Source organism: Meles meles, chromosome 3 (assembly GCF_922984935.1).
Source record: "Meles meles chromosome 3, mMelMel3.1 paternal haplotype, whole genome shotgun sequence".
Classification (NCBI taxonomy): Eukaryota; Metazoa; Chordata; class Mammalia; order Carnivora; family Mustelidae; genus Meles; species Meles meles.
The window spans coordinates 105,241,692-105,256,349 of NC_060068.1; the positions used below are offsets into that span (position 1 = coordinate 105,241,692).

At 44.2% G+C, this 14,658-nt stretch overlaps 1 protein-coding gene across 1 annotated transcript; it reads left to right on the top strand.

The window, feature by feature from the left end:
• The first annotated feature begins 49 nt into the window (after nt 1-49).
• Nucleotides 50-14,202, top strand: HARS1 (histidyl-tRNA synthetase 1). Its single transcript, XM_046000071.1, has 13 exons — nt 50-218; nt 500-589; nt 6,209-6,328; nt 8,698-8,793; nt 9,444-9,569; nt 10,234-10,341; nt 10,492-10,590; nt 10,803-10,896; nt 11,090-11,217; nt 11,309-11,551; nt 13,027-13,143; nt 13,318-13,464; nt 13,793-14,202. The coding sequence occupies exons 1-13, from the start codon at nt 129-131 to the stop codon at nt 13,862-13,864; spliced, it is 1,530 nt and encodes a 509-aa protein (XP_045856027.1). The 5' UTR covers nt 50-128; the 3' UTR covers nt 13,865-14,202.
• The last annotated feature ends 456 nt before the right edge of the window (nt 14,203-14,658 follow it).

Genomic DNA, 14,658 nt, shown 5'->3' on the forward strand with positions numbered 1-14,658 from the left:
TAGGTTTTGCGTTCGGAGGAGGCTCTCTAGGCATGCGGGCCAGTGACTCGATAGCCGGAAGCTGTCCGTGCTGAGGCTGCTGCAACGAAGGCTGATCTAGACAGCGTTCAGCGCCGGTTGGCCGCAGTATGGCAGAACGTGCAGCACTGGAGGAGCTGGTGCGACTTCAGGGAGAGCGCGTGCGGGGCCTCAAGCAGCAGAAGGCCAGCGCTGAGCAGGTGCGACCCAGGTGGCAGGGGAGAGGCCAAAGTTAGGGCCAGGGAGGACATAGAGCTGGGTGGTCTGTATAGAAGAGAGATGTGGGAAAGGGGACCGGGCAAGGAAGGGAGAAGCAGGGCCTGGTTGAGGAGGTGGACGGGGTAGGACCTGAGAGAAGCAAAGCTGGGCCTGGGGAGAGAGATGTGCCTCAAATTCTGATGAGGGAGGGGTACTGAATGAATGGCTGAGGAGAGGAGGGAGTGGCAGACGTGACAGCTCAGCACCTACTTTACGTCCACAGATCGAGGAGGAGGTGGCAAAACTACTGAAACTGAAGGCGCAGCTGGGCCCTGATGAAGGGAAACAGAAGTTTGTGCTCAAAACCCCCAAGGTAAATATAATTCCTTTAAGGATAAAGCCCCTAATCCCACTCCCAAGGGTGGATGCCCCTGCTTCCTTGAACAGTTGCTCTGAGAGCTGGGCTGAATTGGAGTCTGAGTCATTCTGGGATAGCAAAGTGATGGCAGAAACTAGCTGGGTGCTTAGGGGAGTATGCTAGCTACCGCCTCTCCTTCTTTCATTAAGTAAATATTTACTGAGTGTTTCCTAAGTGCCTGGCACCATAATATGTGAGTATGCCATGGTGAACAATATAGCCTGTCCTCATGGAGCTCACGTTCTACTGAAGGAAACAGACTTAGGACCGATAATCCCACTCTTGAATATGTAATTATAAATTGTGATAAATGATATAAAGAAATGATAAGCATTCTCTGAGACAAATAAGAACTAGAGCATCTGAAAAAGCCTCACAGAAGTGATATACTGACTAAGATGAATGGGAGGTAACCAGCCAGGGGGAGAGCATGAGGAAGATAGGTTCGGGTACAGTATGGAAATCCTGAAGGAGAAAAGAATGCTGGTAGTTTCCAGGAACTAGAAAAAGGCTTGGATTAGTAGAACCAAATATACAGGAGAGTAGAGTGGAGTGGAAATCCGTTGGAGATTAGTAGCGGGGTCTCCTCCTGGAGAGGAGGAGTTCAGATGTCATTCTTTGTAAGTTCTATAAACAGAACTATTTATCATTTCATCTGGGTTCCCTTGGCACTTTATATATATATATATATATATATATATATATATACTATTGTATTTCTTGGTGACTTTAATACACATAGTTTATTTACCCTGAGATGCTGAGACTGGTGTCTGGAACTGAACAGGTAATTCAATAAATGTGTGTGAAATTGGACTTCAAAGGAGAGGGGTCTTCCTTGTGTTAAGGTGTCACCTTTTTAGGTTCATTCTTTGGGCTCCTAAATTCATTGAGCTATTCCTTTGTACACACAACTAATTTCAGAGGTGAAAGAGACAATGTAAAATTACAAAGCAAAGATTATCAATAGTTTTTCAAATTCTTTACTGAAAAATTAATGGGGAATTTGTGACAGATCAGGCTGGCCTCACTAAACTCAATGATCAATCTTAATGTCACTAAAAGTAGGACATCCAGGGGCGCCTGGGTGGCTCAGTGGTTTAAGCCGCTGCCTTCGGCTCAGGTAATGATCTCAGGGTCCTGGGATCGAGTCCCGCATCGGGCTCTCTGCTCGGCACGGAGCCTTCTTCCCTCTCACTCTCTCTGCCTGCCTCTCTGCCTACTTGTGATCTCTCTCTGTCAAATAAATAAATAAAATCTTAAAAAAAAAAAAAAAAGTAGGACATCCGGACATTATGTTCTCCTGATGTGATGCAGTAAGAAATACACAGTACCACCTATAAAATATTCTTGCTGGGGCACCTGGGTGGCTCAGTGGGTTAAAGCCTCTGCTTTCGGCTCAGGTCATGATCCCAGAGTCCTGGGATGGAGCCCCACATCAGGCTCTCTGCTCAGCAGGGAGCCTGCTTCCCTTCCTCTCTCTCTACCTGCTTCTCTGCCTACTTGTGATCTCTGTCTGTCAAATAAATAAAATTTTTAAAAAAAGAAAGAAAGAAATATTCTTGCCAAGAAAAATTGAACCTGAATCTAATCAGGCCTTCTGACCTATCAGTTTACCAGAAATACGGGAGATGGAGGAATGTATTAAATGACACATTGTATACACTGTTAATGAAATCCAGAATATGAAAAGTTCTTTAGGACAAATTATTCAATTTCCTCAACAAATAAATGACATTTTTTAAAAAAGGAAAGGAAACTGTTGTGGATTAAAAAGACGAGACAAATATAGTGCATGGGCTTCATTTAGAATCTAATTCAAACAGGTCAACCACAAAAAAGTATTCTTGAGGCAACTGGGGAAAATTAAACATGGCTTGGGTATTAGATGATATGAAAGAGCTGCTGTTTGTTTTGTTGGTTGTAATAAAGGTATTTTAGTGTTTTGGCTTTTTTTTTAAACCTCATGCTTTAGGGAATGACAAATATTTAGGGGAAAACTGATAGGATGTCTGGATTTACTCTAAAATACTCCAGGAAAGGGGCACCTGGGTGACTCAGTCGGTTAAGCCGCTGCCTTCCCCCCAGGTCATGATCCCAGAATGCTGGGATCGCATCCTGTGTCAGGCTCCTTGCTCAGCAGGGAGCCTGCTTCTCTCTCTGCCTCTGAGCACCACTCTGCCTGCTTGTGCTCTCTCTCTCTCTGATAAATAAACAAACAAACAAATTCTTAAAAACATAAAATACTCCAGAAAAAAAAAGTTGGACCTTAGATAAAGTAAAAATAACAGACGCTGATGGTTATTGAAACTGGGTAATAGATAATGTGGTGGTGTATGATACTCTTTTCTATAATGTGTGTTTGAAAATTTCTGTACTTTTTTATTTATTTATTTGACAGACAGAGATCACAAGTAGGCAGGGAGGCAGGCATAGAGAGAGGGGGAAGCAGGCTCCCTGCTGAGCAGAGAGCCCAATGCGGGGCTCGATCCCAGGACCCTGGGATCATGACCTGAGCTGAAGGCAGAGGCTTTAACCCACTGAGCCACCCAGGCGCCCCTATACTATTTTAAAAGAAAGTGAGGTTATATTGCAGAGTTCGTATCCACTTTAGTTTGTTGAAACGCGTCTCTAGATGTGTGATTTATATTAACAAAACCCAGTATCATGAGGTAGGACTCTTCCAAGAGGTTTTTGTGGTCAAAATTGTTTTTATGATTATACTGACATGTATTTGCCTTTGTGACCACATTTGTTATAAAAATGCAAAAGCACTGGTGAGTAGAACTTCTGGTGTCTTAGCATAAAACATGACAGCAGCCCTACACTATTCGAATAGCCATCATGTTCTTTATTTTCCTGCATTCATAATTTTTTTAAAAATCAGGTTTTGCTTATGAATGTCCTTGATAACAGTAAAATTTGCTCATTTTGTTGAATCTCAACCCTTGAGTACTCTCTTTTTTAGTATTCTGTGTGATGAAATGGCAAGAATACAGAAAGCACTTCTGCTGCATTCCAGAGCAGGAAAAACAGTTGTGCTATTGCATGAGTTTAAGCTACCTACCTACTATTTTCACAGAACATTTTTTTTTAAAGATTTTATTTATTTATTTGACAGACAGAGATCACAAGTAGGCAGAGAGGCAGGCAGAGAGAGAGGAGGAAGCAGGCTCCCTGCCAAGCAGAGAGCCGGATGCTGGGCTCGATCCCAGGACCCTGAGATCATGACCTGAGCGAAAGGGAGAGGCTTTAACCCACTGAGCCACCCAGGCGCCCCAGAACATCTTTTTTCTTTGAAAGAAAAACTGAAAGACAAACTGCTGTTTTAAAGATTTGGATAATGAATGAAGTGAGCTTCGTCACCTCAAGGACAACATCTGACAATATTTTTTGCCATTGATAAAATTCAAGCATTCAGGTGAAAGTTAGGATTTTAGGGAACTTGTATCTTTCCCCATGGTGTAGACAGCTTCCCAATCTAGTAGTGAAAGACTTTCCCGATGAGATCTGTGTTGATATTAACAAAGGTGTTTTCTAATACAGTGAAGTGTGTAAATATTTGGAAGAGCTGTATAATTTATCAATGACCCAATGTTTTCCACATGACTGATGTATAATGTTATTAAATAATGCATGGGTAAAAGATTCATTCAGAGTACAAGATGGAGTAATCGATATTTTAAAAATTATGATAAAATATATGTGACATGAGATTTGCCATTGTAACCATTTTCTAAAGATTTTATCTATTTATTTGAGAGAGAGAGCACTGGGGGCGGGGTGGGCAGAGAGGGAGAGGCAGATGCTTAACTAATTGAACCACCCAGTCACCCCTTTTTAAACCATTTTGAAGCGTACAGTGTGGTGGCATTAAGTAGGTTCGCATTGCATTGTTGTGCAACCACCACCACTATTCATCCCCAGCACTTTTTTTCATCATACCAAACTGACATTCTGTACCCATTAAGCAGTAACTTCCCTACCCTCTCTACCTTCCCTCCAGCCCCAAGGTAACTACTGCTCTACATTCTGTCTCTGTGAATTCTGGGTACCATATATGAGTAGTGGATTTTAATGTAACAGTGTGAAAAATTCACTGATGTAGTTCCTATTCCACACTGCAACCAATCTTTAAGAAACTACCATTTTTTGGATTTTGGTTTAGTTTAAGAAGGTTATCTACAGTTAGCTGTAAAGTTTATTAAAATATTCTTTCTTGGGTGCCTGGGTGGCTCAGTCAGTTAAGTGGCTGCCTTCAGTTCAGGTCATGATCCCAGGGTTCTGAGATCCAGCCCCATAGCGGTCTCCCTGCTCAGCAGGGAGCCTGCTTCTCCCTCTCACTCTACCTGCTGATCCCCCTGCTTGTGTGCATGTACTTACTCTCTTTTCTCTCTGTCAAATAAATAAAATCTTAAAAAAAAATTCTTCTTTTACAATTACACATCTTTGTAAGGCTAGATTTTCTTTATGCAACCAGAACAACATATTACAACAAAATTGAATGCACAAAGCATATATAAGAACTCAGTTGTTCTCTGTTAGGCCAGACATTAAAGATTTGCAAAAACGTAAGTCAGCGCTACCCTTCTCACCAAACTTTTTTGTTTTGGGAAGTAGTTATATTTTCCTAAAATGTTATTTATGTTAATGTGTAATGGATTTACTATGTGTTAAGTGAATTAATAAATATTCTTAAATGTTCACAGTTTTAATTTCTAATGCAATAAACTTTGATTGGTATAATCCACTTTGGGGTCCTTAATAAATAGTAAAAGTTTAAAGAGGTCTTGAGACCAAAGGCTTGAGAAGGGTGTAAACACCCAGATTAGAAGCTCTGGGTGTTATTATAGTGTTATATTATTATAGGACAGTGTTATTATAGTCCTGACTGCCACGAACCTGCTGAGTGGCCTTCGGTAATGATTTAACTTCTCAATATCCTTAATTGATCCATAAAAGGAATCTGCCCAGTCTATGTCATAGGGTTGTTAGAAGCAGATTAGAGAATAGTATTTATTATAATTTAGTATTTATTGCTAAATAGCATTAATTAATTAATTAGTATTTATTATTACAAATAGTATTGGAATTTTTTTTAAGTTACGCTGGGGTTAAGTGTTACTTATAAACTTTAAAATTCAACTAGCTAAGCCAGTTTGAGTTGGTTATATACCTGTCATCAGGTATGTGTTTTCTCATAGGAAGGGAAATGTTCTGGTATCACAGAAAAAGAATTTTTAGGAAAACTTCTCAGAAAATAGTGTTCTAAAAAAGAAAGAAAGAAAACAGCATTCCAAGAATTCTAGAAAATAGAACCACGCTAAAAACGGGATGGAAAAAAAAAAAAAAAAAAAACGGGATGGAATTTAGAAGGGTATTAGCAAATGGGTGTGAAAATTACTAGGGAATTTTTTGTGCTTACTTTATAACTCCGTAGCCCATAGGAAAAAAAGTTTGGGGCAGTGTTTATATCTGTCATCCTCGAGGTCATGCTTTTGTATTTTTGACCTTAATGTTTCCTATTTTTTTTTAAATCCCATCCTTGGTTCTTTGGCCAATTTGGACTCCAAGGGGACAAGAGACTACAGTCCCCGGCAGATGGCCGTTCGGGAGAAGGTGTTTGATGTAATTGTCAGCTGCTTCAAGCGTCATGGTGCAGAAGTAATTGATACGCCTGTGTTTGAACTAAAGGTGAGGGATTGGTAAGGAGAAATTGGGTGGTGGGAGAGTGGATATATAAACAACAAAGAAGATTAGAGAGTGAGAGGTGTCTCTCCTGTTGGGGAAAAGACCAGTATTTTCTCCAATGAGAAGGGAGGTGGGCCTGGTTTAGAAGGAGAGGCCCTACTTTTTATTTCCTGTGGTCATGGCTGGTGGCTTCCAAAAGAGGGCCCTTGTTAGAGGTGTTGTTATGGTCCTGTCTACAATGAATTCCCTGGTACCTGTACTTGAGATGTTTTTGAGATACATACAAATATCTATAAAGAATAAATATATAACCAGTCTCCTGTTGATAGATCCTGAGATTGCTTCCAGTTATTTATTGTTAAAAAAAAAAACAACAGACTGCATCACTCCCTGTTTAAAACCATTACATTTATAACAAAATCCAAACTCTGCTCATGCTTACAAGGCCCTACATGATCTGGCCATTGCTTTCCTTTCCCACCTCATCTTGTGCTATTCTTCCCCTTGGCCCCAGTGCTACTCTGGTCTTCTTTCTATTCCTGGACCATCCTAAATATATATATATTTTTTTAATTTTCTTGGTTTTTTTTTATTAACATAGAATGTATTATATGCCCTAGGGGTACAGGTCTGTGAAACGCCAGGTTTACACACTTCACAGCACTCACTATAGCACATACCCTCCCCAGTGGCCATAACGCAACCACCTCTCCCAACCCCCCTCCCTCTAAATAAAGTTCTATCTCAGGGCCTTTGTACTTGCCCTTACCTCTTCTTGAACTCCCTCGCCCCTCTTTGTTTGACTTTAATTTCAGATTAAAGTAGAGATTAAAGATTTTAATTTCAGATCTCAACTAAAATGCCATTCTTCAAATAGTCCTTTCCAACTATTTTGTCTAAAGTATCCATTGTCTATCACATTGACCAGTTTTATTTCCATTAGAGCAACTATCAGTAATTGAAATTATCTCTTAATTTGTTTCCTTGCCTTAGTGTACTGCCTCTCTCTTCTCCTTAGTAGGAAAGATCCATGAGGGTGTGGACTGTATCTTTGTCTTGCTCACTGATGTATATTCATTGCTCAGAACAATGTCTGGTACTGGTGGTCATTCATCTGCAAGGTGAATTCACAGAAATGAAACTGCTGGATCAAAAGACTGTACTCATTTATGTTTACCGATTCTATTGGTTTGCTGGGGCTTCCAGAACAGAGTACCGCAGGCTGGTTGGCTTACACAGCAGATTTAGTGTCAGGAGGCTAGAAGTACAAGATCAGGTTCAGCAGGGTTGGATCTTTCAGAGGGCCATGAGGGAAGGATCTGTTTCAGGCGTCACTTATTGGCTGTAGATGGTGTTTTCCGGTGTCTTCACATCATCTTCCCTCTGCCTGTGTCCAATTTTCCTTTTTTCATAAGGACATCACTTACATTGGATTAGGGCCTGCCTTCACTTAGCTTAACTACCTCTTCAAAGACCCTGTCTCCAAATATAGTCACATTCTGAGGTTACTGGGGGATAGGATTGCAATATATGAATTTTGAAGGGGACACAGTTCAGCCCCTAACACCGACCAAATGTATGAATGTTTCTAATTCTAGACTGGAATTTTCAGGCTTGTTAAACTTTTCCAGTCTGGTAAGTAAAATATGTTATCACCTTATGGAAGTCATCACATGGTAAGAACTACTATTTCAGTTTTGCCTTTTGACATTGTTCAAACTTTAAGCATCATAAAAACATTTCATTGATCTAATAATCCAGTCTTAGGAGTTAATTCTCAAAAAATGTATATTCCAAAGGATAAAAACTATACTGAAGTGTATTTATTGAAATGTTATGGAACTTTGTTTTTAAATAACCGAATCAACTGACAGTGTAACACTGGGAAGGACAGAAATACAGAGCTGCTTCTCACCGAAGTATTACGCAGCTTTTAAAAATAATACTTTAGGGGTGCCTGGGTGGCTCAGTGGGTTAACGCCTCTGCCTTCAGCTCAGGTCATGGTCTCAGGGTCCTGGGATTGAGCCCCACATTGGGTTCTGTGCTCAGTGGGGAGCCTGCTTCCTCCTCTCTCTCTCTGCCTGCCTCTCTGCCTACTTGTGATCTCTGTCAAATAAATAAAATCCTTAAAAAAAATTTTTTTAATAAAAATATAATGCTTAAGCTGTGTCACAAAATGGAAGTGTGTAAAGCAGAAAATGAACTTTGCCTGTCCTTTGAATTATAGTTAACATCAAATACATAAGTGTTGAGATAGAGAGCAGAAATATAGACAGGTTGCAATCAGTCATGTTAGGATGGTGGGGTTTTGTTTTAAAACTTCTTTTAAATTGTTATATTTATCATTGTGACCACCTTTATATTTTCTCAGGAAACACTGACTGGCAAGTATGGAGAAGATTCTAAGCTTATCTATGACCTGAAGGACCAGGGTGGAGAGCTGCTGTCCCTTCGCTATGACCTCACTGTATCTTTCTAAACTTGGGCTCTTGGTACTTCGGATCAGTTGGTTCTCATTGAGCTGGGGCTATTTCTGGCCTCGGGTTTGGGGATAGCCAGACATAGGTAGGATTAAATATGATGCTTATGATAATCAGGGAACTTATTTCTTTAAATCAGGAATGGGACTTTAGCTAAACAGAGCATAGCCTTAAAAGTCTTCAGAATCCTGAGTTGAGATCTCAGCTTTATGTTGTGAACCATTTCCAACTCAGTAATCCCTTGGCTCCAGAATCTCTCTCCCCTGCCCTGTCCGGTGGACAGAGTTCTCTTTAATTGACCAACAGTACAATTCCTTTATCTCCAAACTATGTCAGAGAATCATCTGCTCAGAAATCCTACATGGAAGCCTTTCTCTGCTCTCTGGCATATCTGCCTGGCCCCCTCCTGTGCTCAGCATAGTCCAGGGGAGACACTAACCAAAGGGAGAGGAACCCTAATCCTTTTTGAGACTTCTACTGTGCAAACAAAGTTGATTCTGATGTTCAGAAATACTCTTAATCTTACAGGTTGTGGTTTTACTCACACACAGAGAAAGGTTAGACGCCAGCTTCTGTTGGTGGTGATAATCAGCTGCCGGACTGTATGAGAAGGGGCTTTCTCCTTAACCTTTATCAGGTTCCTTTTGCTCGATACTTGGCAATGAATAAACTGACCAACATTAAACGCTACCACATAGCCAAAGTATATCGGCGAGATAACCCAGCCATGACCCGTGGCCGGTATCGGGAATTCTATCAGTGTGTGAGTATGTGGGGCATGGACAGGGAACTTGGCCCTCCCTCAACTTAGTAGAATCTCCTGGGTACTCATGGTGTCCTGAACAAACTGGATGCACCAGATAGTGCTAATCCTTAGATTACTTGAGTATTTTCATGTAGAGGATAGGGATTATTCTCCCCATTTTACATATGAGTGAACTTGCAACTCAGCAAGGTTGGGATGGTAGGGATAAGAAAGCCAAAGTCAGGAGTGGAACTCTTGGTCCAGTTTTCTTTATGTTAAACCATAGCGATTGGATCACAGCAAAGGATGGGGAGATTGGATTTGAAGTATCAGGTCATCCAGAGTGGTGGCAGAGCTTCTGAATAAAGAGAAAATGGCTAAGGACTAAGGCCATGTATTTACCCCCACAGTGCTACGAGAAAATAAGGAAAAGTAGCTGAGTGAGATAATGAAGGAAAGTAGACAGAAGGGAAACCAGGACTGGTAAGAGACCCAAGAATGCTGGGAGATTCCTCTGGGTTGGTGCTCTGACAGATAATGAAGGTGGTGTTGTGTGCATGAGTGTAGATAGGCCTTCATAGGGAAAAAGCAGAGCTCCCAGTACCCTGTCTGCACCCCCCTCCCCGCCCAACCCTTAAGACAGTTAAAACCCTGAGCACTGTACCTACCCATCTCACTGCAGGATTTTGACATTGCCGGACAATTTGACCCCATGATCCCTGATGCAGAGTGCCTGAAGATCATGTGTGAGATCCTGAGTTCCCTTCAGATAGGCGACTTTCTGGTCAAGGTCAGAGCCGGATGGGTTTGGGAGGGCAAAGCGGGGCCTAGCTTCTCATAGGAGAAGATCCTCTGCAGAGAGACCAATAGCTCAAGTGACCAAAACCGTTGATGGTCACAGAAAGAGATTCTCTCCTCACTGTGCCTTGGGTCCCCGCAGGTGAATGATCGGCGCATCCTCGATGGGATGTTTGCCATATGTGGTGTTCCTGATAGCAAGTTCCGAACCATCTGCTCCTCAGTGGACAAGCTGGACAAGGTAATGACCTAAACACTTCACTCTTTTCTCAGACCCCACCCTGCTCTGAGAAATGTAAAGTAAGATCAGAAAAAAGAGAGGCCTGCCTCTGTGCTCACCAAAGGAGGATGAATGAATGCCCCAGAATGAAAGGCAACTTCTGCTCCAAAACTGCCCCTCAGGAGGCAGTGGAGAACTACCCAGGGGTCCCTTACTGGTATCTGTCTGCCTAGGTGTCCTGGGAGGAAGTAAAGAACGAGATGGTGGGAGAGAAGGGCCTCGCACCCGAGGTGGCTGACCATATTGGGGACTATGTCCAGCAGCATGGTAAGGAACAGGCCCTGCCTCTCCAATAGCCATCAAACTGGCCTCAAACCTTAGGCCAAAACTCCGTGTGTGTGTGTGTGTGTGTGTGTGTGTACACGCATGCATACATGTGTAGTCCAGGCAAAAAGGTAGAAAGCACCTCTACCTGTTTGCTCTTGTCAGTCAGTCTGGCTCACAAATGGTATCTCCCCAGGTGGGGTATCCCTGGTGGAACAGCTGCTCCAGGATCCTGAACTGTCCCAAAACAAACAGGCCTTGGAGGGCCTAGGAGACCTAAAACTATTATTTGAATACCTGACCCTGTTTGGCATTGCTGACAAGGTGAGTCAGGCTAGGGTGGACACTGTAGCTGAGCTCCAGGTTTCAGGTCCTTGATCCTCATCTGGTACTGACTGTGCTCTTGTCCCCACAGATTTCCTTTGACCTGAGCCTTGCTCGAGGCCTAGACTACTACACTGGGGTGATCTATGAGGCGGTGCTGCTACAGACCCCAGTCCGGGCAGGGGAAGAGCCCTTGGGTGTGGGCAGTGTGGCTGCCGGAGGACGCTATGATGGGCTAGTGGGCATGTTCGACCCAAAAGGACGCAAGGTGCCATGTGTGGGGCTCAGCATTGGGGTAGAGCGGATCTTTTCCATTGTGGAGCAGAGGCTAGAGGTATGTCCTGGGGGTGCGCAGCTGGTGGCATGTGAGCTGTTTTGTTTTATCTGCAAGGGGGCAGATGGTACTGTTTTGGTCAAGGAGCATCTTTGGAAGAAATGGAGAAAAGATGGTGGTTGTCTTTCATACCCCACTGTAGGCCATCTTTATGGATCTTTGATCATTCTTTCTTCACAGAATCCTTTCTTTTGGGTCCCTGCATTTCCCTCAGCACTGTCAGAAGTCATAGTATATCCAAAGACTCAGATCTTCTTCAGAATACAGAATGCTTAATATTTTACTACTCTGTGCTGGGCACCGTGCTTAGTGCTTTTCATACACTATCAGTAAAATTCTTACATACCCTCTGAGAGTAGCTACTTTTATTACTTACATTTTCTAGACAAGGGAACTGAAGCATTACAGGTCACAGCTTGCCCAAGGTTGTGAAACTCTTTAAGTAGCAGGGTCAGAATTCGAAACCAGGCAGTCTAACTCCAAAGCCCTGCTCCTAACTACTCTAATGTTGTTTCTAAGTGGTAAGCGTGTATCTGAGGCCTCGGGATCCTTCAGGTGGATATCGTGACTCTGTAGCCCCTGAGTAATACCAGGGAAGGCCCTCAATGGCCTCAGGCACTCCTTTGCTGCTGCTCTTAACTGGCTGGTCACATTTCATCCCTTGGGGAATTCTCCGGCAGTAATCATCCCAGTGCTTCCATCCTTTCCTCTGGAGCGGAAACCATCCATGTTCCTCAGTTAAGGTCATTGTTCCAGTAGACATCTTATGTTGTTAAGAACAATGAAAATAGGGACACCTGGCTGGATCAGTTTGTTAAGCAGCTGCCTTCCGCTGGATCACGATCCCAGGATCCTGGGATCAAGTCCCACATTGGGCTCCTTTCTCATTAGGGAGCCGGCTTCTCCCCTGCCTGCCACTCACCCTGCTTGTGCTTGCTCTCCCTTCTCTCTCTTTCTCTGTGTGAAATAAAATCTTACAAAAAAAAAAAAATCTATGAAAATAGTTTTCCAGAAAAAGACAAGGGGCAGCAGAAGCATTGTCCCTTTCCCCCGTCCACCCACACCCTGGGTTGGGCCCTGTGGCCAAAGCATAATAGGCACGGTCTCTTGCCTGGGCAGACATGTCGTAAGTGGAACTGGGTGAGCCCACAGTATCCCTTCTGTGTGAATGTTCTTATGGACCCTTAAGGTACTAGAAGGAGACAAGTTTTAAGTTATTGTACATAAACCACCTTTGCCCTTGCCCTACATTATCTGTTCTGGCAAGTCATAGGTACGAACCCGTCAGTTCATTTCTTAACATCTTCTAGGAGCCACCTTATGCCTATGCCCAGTTGCTAGGGGAGAAGACTGGGCTCCTGTCCTGGTGGAGCTCGTGCATTTGGGTCTGATCTCTCAGAATCCTGACAACAGCCTGCTCTGTTTGCTCCTTGAAGGTAGCCCAGCTCTCTGACTCTTACCTGCCCCTTCCCCAGGCTTTGGAGGAGAAGGTACGGACCACAGAGACACAGGTGCTTGTGGCATCTGCACAGAAGAAGCTGCTGGAGGAGAGACTAAGGCTTGTCTCGGAGCTCTGGGATGCTGGGATCAAGGTAAAGGAGGCCAGCCCCAGGGTGGCAGCAAACTTTGGGAGTGCTGGGAAGAGACTAAATAAAAGCTCATCCATGGCAGCTTCGGGTAGGAGAGCTGAAAGCACTTGGGCCCAAGGAGGTTGTCCCTGAGGACAGTAGAAAGCAGCCTTCATCTTCCACTCTTGTCCCCTGCAGGCAGAGCTGCTCTACAAGAAGAACCCAAAGCTGCTGAACCAGTTGCAATACTGTGAGGAGGCAGGCATCCCACTGGTGGCCATCATCGGTGAGCAGGAGCTCAAGGACGGGGTCATCAAGCTCCGCTCAGTGGCCAGCAGGGAAGAGGTACGTAGGTGGGCAGGAAAGCTGAGGGACAGGGAATGTATGGCATTTTGGCAGTCCATCCCCATTCAAGACCCGAGCAAAAGCCTGGCACTCACGTTAGTACCCTCTCAGAAAAGACGAAAGGGTTAACCTGTTACTGTGGTCATGGTAGGGAGTTCCATCTCCATCTATACCCAGTGTCTCTGGCTTCTCCAAGAAGCACTATCTACTTTTTGCCCGCATTTCAGCTCCCAGCTGAGCCAAACCTGATGACTAGAGGAAGGAGTGGGCACTTAGGAGCAGTGGAGTCAAAGATACTCATACCACCTTCTTTTCCCATCCTGGCCAGGTGGATGTCCGAAGAGAAGACCTTGTGGAAGAAATCAAAAGGAGAACAAGTCAGCCCTTTTGCATCTGCTGAGTTGAGCAAACTATCAGCAAACTGGGACTGGCACTACTTGAGGCTAAGATGAGACTCTGCATATATACTTAACAGCTTTGCACACTTCTGTTCCAGCAGGAAGACCTGAACAGTGGTCAGAACAGAGACTTTTTATTACGATTATTTTATTGGTAATCACCGACAAAAGTGGCCAGGTATTACACCATTTTTCCATAGGAGGTCCTGGGGGCTTAGTCCACTCTGTGCTCTGGGGACCGAGCCTAAGAATGGTCGCCCCTGCAGGACCCTAACCAGATGGAGGGAATGCTCCCCCCAAACAGTACTTAAAGGTCCAATAAAATGACTCAACCACTGGAGCCTGCCTGTGTCACTGTTACCTGGCCCTGCCTTAGCTGTGGGAGCCTGGGCCTCCCATTCCAACGACTTGAGCGGTGGGAAAGTGGGGAGAAAGACTTACAGTACGCGGCACTGGCACTTCCCCAGGGTGAAGGGTGCCGCTGAGGTTCCTGCCTCCAGCGCACATCCGTGCCCTAGGAGGTGGGGCTGTCGGCACACTCACCAGTTAAGGTTCCAGCTTTCACCTGAGGGTCCGAGGTTCCCGCGGCGCACGTGCAGTGGATGCCCCCACCCTCTTGGGGGGCGGGGTCGTGTTCAGAGCCAATGAAAGCTTGGGGGGCGGAGGAGTAGGGAAGCTTCCAGAGGCAGATGCGGAGGAGATTATAAAGCGGGTACCGACGGGCCGGCTGGGGAGCCATGCAGTCCAAGCGAGAGTGTGAGGTAAGTGGTGGCAAGAGGGGCTCGACAAGCGCCAC

Coding starts and splice junctions, on each gene's coding strand:
- HARS1 (XM_046000071.1), top strand. CDS start 129: ATGGCAGAACGTGCAGCACTGGAGGAGCTGGTGCGACTTCAGGGAGAG. Junction 219..499: donor AGAAGGCCAGCGCTGAGCAG/GTGCGACCCAGG, acceptor TTACGTCCACAG/ATCGAGGAGGAGGTGGCAAA. Junction 10,342..10,491: donor TAGGCGACTTTCTGGTCAAG/GTCAGAGCCGGA, acceptor GGGTCCCCGCAG/GTGAATGATCGGCGCATCCT.